The 9376-nt window shown below is 48.6% G+C and overlaps 1 protein-coding gene across 1 annotated transcript in view; it reads right to left on the bottom strand.

Annotated features, from left to right (window-relative positions):
- Positions 1-218: 218 nt before the first annotated feature.
- The window catches only part of Bpifb4 (BPI fold containing family B member 4), a 23041-nt gene continuing 13883 nt past the window's right edge, over positions 219-9376 (bottom strand). Inside the window, 5 exon segments of the mRNA XM_028775335.1 lie at positions 219-268; positions 3129-3205; positions 5048-5111; positions 7083-7125; positions 8790-8857. Coding sequence (XP_028631168.1) covers positions 245-268; positions 3129-3205; positions 5048-5111; positions 7083-7125; positions 8790-8857 — 276 coding nt within the window. The 3' untranslated portion in view covers positions 219-244.

Here is a 9376-nt window from a genome sequence, read left to right on the forward strand (position 1 = left end):
CTCCAAATGCAGGGAAAGTGAAACGTTTTATTGAAAGCACAAGATCTCAGTCCCCAGGCTGTCCTGAGCATGGCATTGGTGGCCAACGGGGAGTGGCTGGATCCTTTCCCAGATTGAAGGCAGGAGGGAGAAAGGGTGGGAGGGTTGGGCGGGGAAGGCTGAAGAGACTTGGGACCAGGATGGTGTCTAGGACAATCCTCTCCGAAGCTGGTTGACGTCTTCTCATGTCCTTTACCTCTGTCACTCACGTGCTCAGCACCAGAAGGTCCTTCAGGGAAGATCAGAGAACAGGGTGAGCAGGTGGACATCACTGAGTGCAGCCTTGGCCACTTGCTTGCCATCTTATGGGATGAATGGGGTTAGATGGCCTGTGGACCATTATCTTGCCCTGCAGAGGACTTTGGGCAAAGTGTGTGATGATGATTCCCTTTTTGCTCCCATCTCCCTTTTCAACCAAGTCAGAGGAGTGGGTGTATGCCTGTTTACAGCTTTCCCAAATCCAGGACACATAACTAAAATAAAGAATCCATAGATTGTAATCCAGAATAAAATGCCCATTGAGTCTCTCCTCTAACAGATGGTTCAGTAACACTTAAGTAATGGCAGGTAAGAGACAGCTCTTTCTTTCGTAAGAATTCTGATTAAGAAGCATAAAGGGAATTACATATGCATAAAATAGCAGCAGGCAAACACATAGAGGTAAGTATTGCTAACAGGAGCCAACGTGAGTGAGTGTGAGATGGCCATGGAGCCATCTGTGAGCTTCTGTACAAGCTATGTGTGAGTGTCAGAGGGACAGACAGCAGCTTCACTGTTGGGAAGCCTAGCAGGAACCAGGTAGTGACAACCAGGCAGATTGTCCAGGAGAAGCCAAGTGGATACACTGTGTCCTGGCAGGTGACAGTGGCCGAGACAATCCTGGTTGCACCACGAGGCAACGTCAGCTTCCTCTAAGATTAAGCCCCCCACACAAACAGAAAATGTCAAAGTCATGAAGCCAATGAAACAGTGAGGCTCCATGAGGTGGCAGGACTCGAAGGAGACAGGACAACACAGTGCAACATGGGACATCCCAGAGCAGACCCTGAGCCGGACAGAGGACGCTCGGGGAGCTGATGGAGCCGTGGACTGGTGCTCACTGCTCAGCTTTGGCCAGCAGGCTCCAGTTGTGTAAGCATGACAAGACGAGGGGAAGCTGGGAAGATGGCATCTCAAGTGATCTGGTATTGCTTTTTTTTTTTTCTCAAAAATTTCTGTAAATTTAAAATGTTGTTTAAAAAACATAAAATAAATGGCTAGATTCAGATTTTTTTTTAAAATGAGAAAAAACATTATTAGGGGCTGCAAGGCCAGGCCCAGAGCTGACCTTACCTTTAAACTAACCCAATATATGTCTATACATCAGCACAATACTGTGCTGTTCCCTTATCACTCTGGATAAATTCTAATCACATAGCTTAATTTACAAATCAATACAGTTCCCTTACTGGGATATGAAGGAGAAATAAAGACAAGTCATTTATGTGAAGTAGTAAGTATTTGACAGGAAAACAGTCATGAGTCATTGTTCAGGAAGGACAAATCCATTCTTACCTGGTTCCAAAACCCTGGGGTGGGGGTGGGGACAGCCCCATGCAGGGGCAGCTTTTGGGGTCACTGCATATTGTTTCCTTGCAAACTCCAGCAAAGTGGCTTTGGGTAAGTGGTCTGCCCCACTGACACTCAGTCCTTCTCCAGTGTGTGATCTGTCCACCATTACAGGGCCACCATTATAAAGGGTCCAAACGTCAGCTGGAAGTTATGCTGAGCCCCAGGCTGGGTCTGGGACTGAACTCATGGGGCCCATGCTTGGCAAACAGTGAAATGATGACAGGGACAATAACTATGCCAGGCCTGTTCTGTGTCCCAGTCCTTTGGTGACAAAAGCCATTCAGCAAATGCTGCCTCATGAGATTTCTCCCTCAAACCACAAGATGGAAATTGCCACTCCCCACTGACTCATGAGAAAACAAGTTCAGATAGCATCCGTCCTGTAGATGCTCAAAGGATGGGGTCAGGGCAGGCACTCCTGGGGATGGTGCCAGACCTGCACTGTCCACCCAAGCTCACCACCACCTCCCTGAAATACTCTCCAGATGTGGAAGGAATACTGATCCCCTGACAAGATCTAGCGTGTGTGTGTGTGTTCTTTGCACACCCAGAGCAGTGCAAATATACCCAGAATTCGTTAAGGGAAATTCCCCATGTGAAAGAGAGGTTGATTTGATCCATTCTGGGAGTGTGTTCTGAGGAGATAAACTCTGGGTTTGGAGTCCCAAGACGCGCCCCCTGCAGCATTATAATGGTAGCACTGGTAAAGGCGGGCACTTCCAGAAGCCCTACTGCGTACCAAGGGCTGTGCAAATGTATTCCATTTGGATTCTCTTTTTATTCTAAAAGTAACCCGATGGCTCATGACTATGATTGGAAAAGTGGGACTCAGAGAAGTTATATAACCTGCCCAAGGCCACACAACCAGAACCTGGCAGAGGTCCTTGTTCTTGAAGCCCAGTGCCCTCCACATCAGAACCTTGAGCAAGGCGGAATTTTTAGAAAGATCCAAATAAACACCAGCAGGTATCTGATGGGGTGACTTCCAGTTTGAATGTCTCCCTGAATGATACTCTGGCAGAACCTCCACTATGCTTCCCCAGTGTCTTTTATAGTGAAATGAAAGCCCCTGAATTTGAAAATCAAAGCACCTGCCATCAGTACATAATGAGTCAGTTACTTCAGGAGTGTGAATCTCTGCTGGTCTGGGAGAGTTGGGTTGGAGCTAGAATTGAACTCGCTTCCAGCCTGTTGAGGCGTGCGGCACAAAGCAGGTGTTCAGTGAACTATGCCACACTTCATTGGCACACATGTTACTGCTTAGAGTCTCAGCTTTCCCAGCTGGAAAATGGGAAGCACAAGCATAAGTGTTCAGCTTTGTGCCTTGTTTCCTCGGCCCTGGTCCTGTGCTTTGAAGGGAACAACTTAAGTCACTGTCCTCCTGTAAACCCCACCCACCACCCACCACCACTTCCTCTCACAGTGGACCAAGTTGATGGCAAGAGCTGAATGGGAAACCAGCCTTTATCTCTTCTTACCTCCAACACGTCAATGTCGGCATTGCTAAAGTCAATGTTGAGGATTTTGGGCAGAGGGACTCCAGAACCCAGTATAGCTGTAAAGAGGGTGGAAAAAGTCAGGTCAGTTGTAATCCATGAAGTCAAGAGGTGGCAGCCTGGCCAAAAGCAACCAACATCTGCAAGACTGTAGCTGTCTTTTCTGCCTCTCAGCTTTTGACCTGGTAGATCCTGACTAGACGCCCAGGCTGGCCTCAGACTTGCTAAGTAGCTGAAGATAGCCTTAAACTTCTGGTCCTCCTGCCTCCATCTCGGAGCACTTAAACTATAGGCGTGCACCACCATGAACCCAGGTCTTCATGCATACAGGAAAGCACTCTACCAAGTGAGCTACATCCCAGCCCCTCCTGTGGGTTCAGAGCCTCCCATGAAGCTATTCCCTAGTCTTGTCATCTACAGTCTTCGTAGACCTTAGCCGGTAACTCTGGGCAGTTGCTACTCCTGCCCTGCTCCTGTCTCCTGTCACCAGAGAAAGTAGAACACATTAATTCTGTTTCTGTACCTGTTACACTTGCCCATGTCAATTCCTTAGAGACTGTGTCCCTAGTCCCAGAAACAAGGAGAAATATTTGCTGAGTGAAGAGACAGAATGGTACACGTGGGCCCCTGATATGTGACTGCTGTGGGTGTTTGTTTGATTTGAGAATGTCAGAATCAAAAAAGAAGGAAGAGGGTGGGATGGCTCAGCAGGTAAAGGGGCTTACTGCACCAGCCTGGAGATGTGTGTGAGTTGAATCCCCAGAACCCATATAAAGAAAAAGGAAGAGAACCAACTTCACACAGTTGTCTTCTGACCTCCACACATGCACTGTGGCACACAGAACTTCACACATACACTGACCACACATCATCATTATTGTTATTGTTGTTGTTGTTATTGTTGTTGTTGTTGTATTAAATGAAACTTTAAAAACAAAGTCAGAGGGTAATAGATTTGCTGGTTGATGCTCTAGAAAGAGGAAAGGAAAAATAGAGGGAAGAGTGGGTAGAGTTTGGAATTAACTGAAGGTAGCCTTCTGGACCCCAGCAGGACTTGTCAGCTGGGATGCTTGGAGCCTCCCCTGCAGGGGTCACTACACTGTTTCCCAGTCTCTCTTGGCCACAGAGCACTTTTCTTAAGGCACTATTATTTGGAACCTACTTTAGGAAGCATAGATCTAGTTAAATCTCTCACATTTAAAGGTAACAAATTGCATCTGGGAAAACTAAAAGGACTTGTTTCAAGGGTACCAAGCTAGGTCAAGAGTCTCCAGCTCTGGTGTGTCAAGTCCTGACACTTCCCTCTCTCCCCGCTAGACTGATGTGACACCTAAAGAGTCAGGGGTGATCTTGAGGGGCCAGAAATGGAGAGAAAGGGTTTAGAAGGAAATGCTAAATGTTTGGATGTTCAGATGACCCATCCCTGCATGGTATCTTCTAAAACTTATTCTGTGTTTTGAAAATGTACACACATACAATCCTGACAGAAGTCAGAATAATATAACCATCAGCCAAACATGAAACATATGCAGGAGCTGGGCAGCAATGCTATACCCTGTCAACAGAAATGGGCGCATTTGTTTCTTGCTAAGTAAAGATAAAGATATTAAACTGGGCACAGAGGCATACACCTACAATCCCAACATGTAGGCAGAGAAAGCAAGAGGACCACAAACTTGGACTATACAATGAGACCCTGTCTCAAGACAATCTAAAATTAGTTCTTATTCATTTTTAATCTTGAAGAGCATTTGCCTTTACAGACTTAAGCCAATCTACTTTTACAGAAGTCCTTGGGAATGCTACCTTATTGGGTACATACACTCAATATACCCAATAAGCCAGTAGTCACTAGGTCCCCAAGCCACATGCCCCAGAGAAGCATGGGCATCCACTCTTACCATTCATTGCGGGCATAAACGCTAGGTCAAAGATCTTCTCAACCAACATTTCCAAGATGAACACCTGAGGAAGAAGAACAAAGCTCAGGCAGGGCTGCAGCCAGCTCTGACAGACCCTGAGGAACCTGGAGTCCAAGGTAAAGGCCTAGTGCTGTCTTGAGAGAACCCCAAGGGCTCCAGATCACAGCCCCTCAGTACGTTTGATCCACTTGCTCACGTACAGACAGAGAAGAAAAGGACCCAATGGAGGAGACTAGGAGGCAAGTGGCAAAGAAAACCTAGCTCCTCCCAGGAGGCTGGGAGCATCCCAACTCAGCCTCCAGGGGCCTGTGGGAAGGCTCTGAACCTTTCTGACCTTGTCAGTGGATCCACTTGCAAGGACTCTAGGGATTAGAAGGGGATCCTGTCTGCCTGGCCTTCAGCTACTAGTCACATAGTCAGGCCTCTATGCCCATGAACCCTGCTTCTAGGGAGTCAATCAACATGCTTCGCAAATATTAGAAAACAGAATTATGTGTAGGCTGGGGCAGAAAGATTGCCATGAGCTTAAGGGCAGTCTGGGCTAACATTATAAGGCTCTGTAACAACAACAAAAACATCAAAAATTAACCATCACTAAATTTGTTTCAGGTCTTTCTTCTCTTCAAGATTCCCTAAACTATGCAGATAATGACCACAGTCACATGTCACATGATCTAGATCAGAAGGAAAGTAAACAGGAGGACTTCGGGCCACGTGCTAACATTACACCATTTACACACCGACCATGAGCATACACAGATTTGGGCCATCTTGAGCCCCGGAGCTGGTCCCTCACTGACGCTGAGGGCTAGATGCACAACTGTCCTCAACTTCTCTACGCTATGGGTCCCCCCTCCAAGAGGAGTAGACAACTAAATGGGGTGGTACTGAATATCAGAACAATGTCTGCAAATACCTACCATGGGGCTCTGCACAGGCCAAGTGTGGGCACCCAGTCCCCAGTGCCCCCTCCATGTCTCTGATAAATGAAAAATCACCTACAGTAAGTCAGCAAAGTCCCTGAGTGTACTGTTCTTATTTGGAAATGGCGAAGGATTTACTGTCTAAGTCACAAGATGTTTGGGAGGACTATATGAGAGAAGCTATTCAGGGAGGGAAAGGCTAGTTTTGAGCTGATGCTGTGCCTGGGAACTCCATGCATATCCACTGAGACCATGGGATGTGGTATGCCTCCCCATCTGGAGCCTCCTCATCTGTTCTAGTTGGAGCTCTGCCCAGGCAGCTGCGAAGCTGGGGACCGCTCTACCTAAAACTGAGCTGGTGGTACCAACTTCACTGCTTCAGGGCTTGGGGTTGGAGAAGCTCAAATAAGTGGCAAGAAGAATGGGCCTGCCTTTCTCAGCGTGTGCGCAAATCGCACTCAAGTCTGCCCAAAACCAGAGAGAGAGAGAGAGAGAAGAGAGAAGAGAGGGAGGGGAGGGGGGGGGGGGGGGGGGAGGGAGGGAGGGAGGAAGAGAGGAGGTAAGCACACTTCCGAAGCCTAAGATGGAGAAACCAAGAGTAAACAAAAGAAATGGTCTTTGACTCTAAGCACCTCAGGTTTGTGAACTCTTAATAGGCAGCACACTAGGGCCCGATATTTACAAATGAGTCCATATCTAGTTCCCTTTTGTTGGAGAAAATGGAGACGGCATGAGTAGGCAATGCTCACAGTCAGTCACACATGGGCCCTGGCCCCCCAACGTCAAGAAGAGACATGGGCCCCTAGCACCTGGTTGCCCTTGTGCCTCCTCCTTCTGAAGAAGTAGGACTTGGGTGAGGTCCCAAGGCATCCGCTAAGACCAGCAGTGCCATTCCAGCCGTTCCCTTCGTTCCAGTGCGTTCACTTCCCACCCCTTTCTCTCACGCGCTGCAGCCTCAGCCTCCATCCATGAGAAGGGGCGACAGAGGCATTGCCAGGCTCCTGTGAACCCCAGCCTTGCCTGGCTCGGCTAGGCCCAGAGGACACGGGCCTCTCAAGTTAGGATTAAGACGCCTAAATCCTAATACTCACATCAAAGTTGCCCACGTTTGAGGTTCTGAGGTTGAGGCTGGTCCTGCGGAGGAAGAATACGGCCCGTTAAGAGCAAAGTGGCCCAGAACTCATAACAACTGTCAGCCTCTCCACCAGCATTCCTGGGAAGACTCTCCTGGCAGAGCTGAATAGTTCCGTTCATTTTCCTGTACTGAGCACTAGGAATGTTTCAAGCACCATGCTGACAGATGTAAGCCTGAGATTACAGCTTTAGCACAGACTGGCTGTGAGATATTAGGAACCTCACCTCAGCTTCCTCTCCCGTAGAGGGGATGGCTGCCAGAACTAGATGAGGGATCCTTATGATGCAGCCGGAACGTCTGCGTGTGATACGTAGCCAGAGCTCTATGTGGACACTGACTGCCTGTATCTCCCTTAATCCTCGTAGCAATCCCTCGACCCCAGGCTGAGGCTTCACTGTCTTTCAGCTCAGCCTCAGAGCTAGAGATAGGCAACAGGATTCAACCTGAGTCTGTGTGTTCTGCTCCTGTCCTACTCTGAGAAGAGAGACCTGGGTGTGAGTTCACACTCTGCACCAACAGGGTCTCAGTGAACCCCGCAGTCTGGCCTTGACAGACTCACAGACTCTCCCCAGAGGCAGAGAGCATTTGTGGCTGCTCAAAAGGTTCAGCTTCCACCTGGAGTGGCAGCAGCCTCCCAATGTGAAGACTTTCCAGGCCGAACATCCTGAGGTCCATGCCCAGCCTTCTCCTCCCAACACACTATCCAAACACCATGACACTCTGCAGACTGTGGAAAGCCCCGCTCTCCTCTCCAGAAGCCCTTTCTGTGCCCATGCCTGCTCTTCTCACTATTCATGGCTGGTCACCCCCTCCCCCACCCACTGGTCCATCCTGAGTAGCCAACTAGCACCACACATGAATGTCTTCCATTGCTGGACTTCACAAACAGGGATCATCAAAAGGAAAATTTATCCTGAACTAAATGTAGACTGACAGCCCTAAGTAGCATCTCATTAATCTTGAAATGGGGTTGATAGCAACACTTATTTCTACAGAATTGGATCAAGATTAAACAGAGACACTTCCAGAAGCTTCAGCGTCTGCATCAGAGGCACCCAATGAATGACAGTCTTTCTCGTGGATTTTGTGAAGTAAAGGCTGTTGTCGCCAGATGAGAAGACTGAAGCTCAGAGAAGTCAGCTGGCTGGCATCACACGGCCAATCAGTGATCACATCTGGATCTGAATGGTATTGCTGGACTCTAGATTCAGGCCTCCCCATTCAGAGTGTCAGACACCTGGACCAGCCCTGGCTCCTAGCTTCACTCTGGTGGCTTTGAGTTAGCACATCCACCTCTCTGAGCCCTAGTTTCTCACTTCTAAAACAAAAGAGTGAAGGCCCTGATGTCATAGACCTTTAAGGACACAACATGTAGATAAAGGACTAAGAGTAATCTAGCAACTCATTGTCACCAGCATCGTGGTGACCCCTGATGCACTTCTTGACACAGAAGTTTTCTTGGCTCTTTTCCTGGCTTTGGCCCATGGCAGTCTCAGCAGACAGGACCACTGTCACCTCTGCAGCCTTTTGGATTTACCCAGCTCCGACAGCTACATAGCTGACATCAACCCCGGCCTGGTGGCCCTGCACGAGCCACACTGGCTGCCTCAGTATAGAAGATGTGTGCTGAGGAGCAGAAGCCCACCACCACAGAGCCTCTTACTTATCCAGCTTGGCATCGATCATGAGCTTATCGCCTTCCACAGAAAATGAAGCCAAAAGATCTGTGTCCTGCAAGGGGGTGGGGAATAAGCGCCATTAATGTCATAAGCATTACATCACTGCTGTCTTCACAGTGCCTGCGTATCCACGACAAACAAGCTGCTTCTAGGTTGGAAAGTGACGCTCTTGGCTGAAGTATGACAAGCCACGGTGGTCAGGGACGGGGTAGGGAGTGTGCTCCTGTCTGGGCATCATCAGATGTGAGCTGGGAATGACAGTGTATGTCATGTCTACCATGTGAATTTCCAACAGCAGCCCAAGTACGTGAGCCAGCTAAGGACCCTGACATAGTGACTCACCACTGAGACTGTAGTCCTGGCTACACTACACTGTAGTCCCACAGCCCTGCCTGGTCTAGCCTAGATCATTCCACCTCAACCTCAGAGTTCTCTCACCTCCTGCTGCCAACTAAGTGCCCACAGTTTACAGTGCCCACTGATGACTGTATGAGCTGATAGGTGTGTGAGTGTATGAGTGTGTGAGTGTATGGGTGTGTGAGTGTATGGGTGTGTGAGTGTATGGGTGTAT

The sequence above is a fragment of the Grammomys surdaster genome, unplaced genomic scaffold (assembly GCF_004785775.1).
Source record: "Grammomys surdaster isolate TR1022 unplaced genomic scaffold, NIH_TR_1.0 254, whole genome shotgun sequence".
NCBI lineage: Eukaryota > Metazoa > Chordata > Mammalia > Rodentia > Muridae > Grammomys > Grammomys surdaster.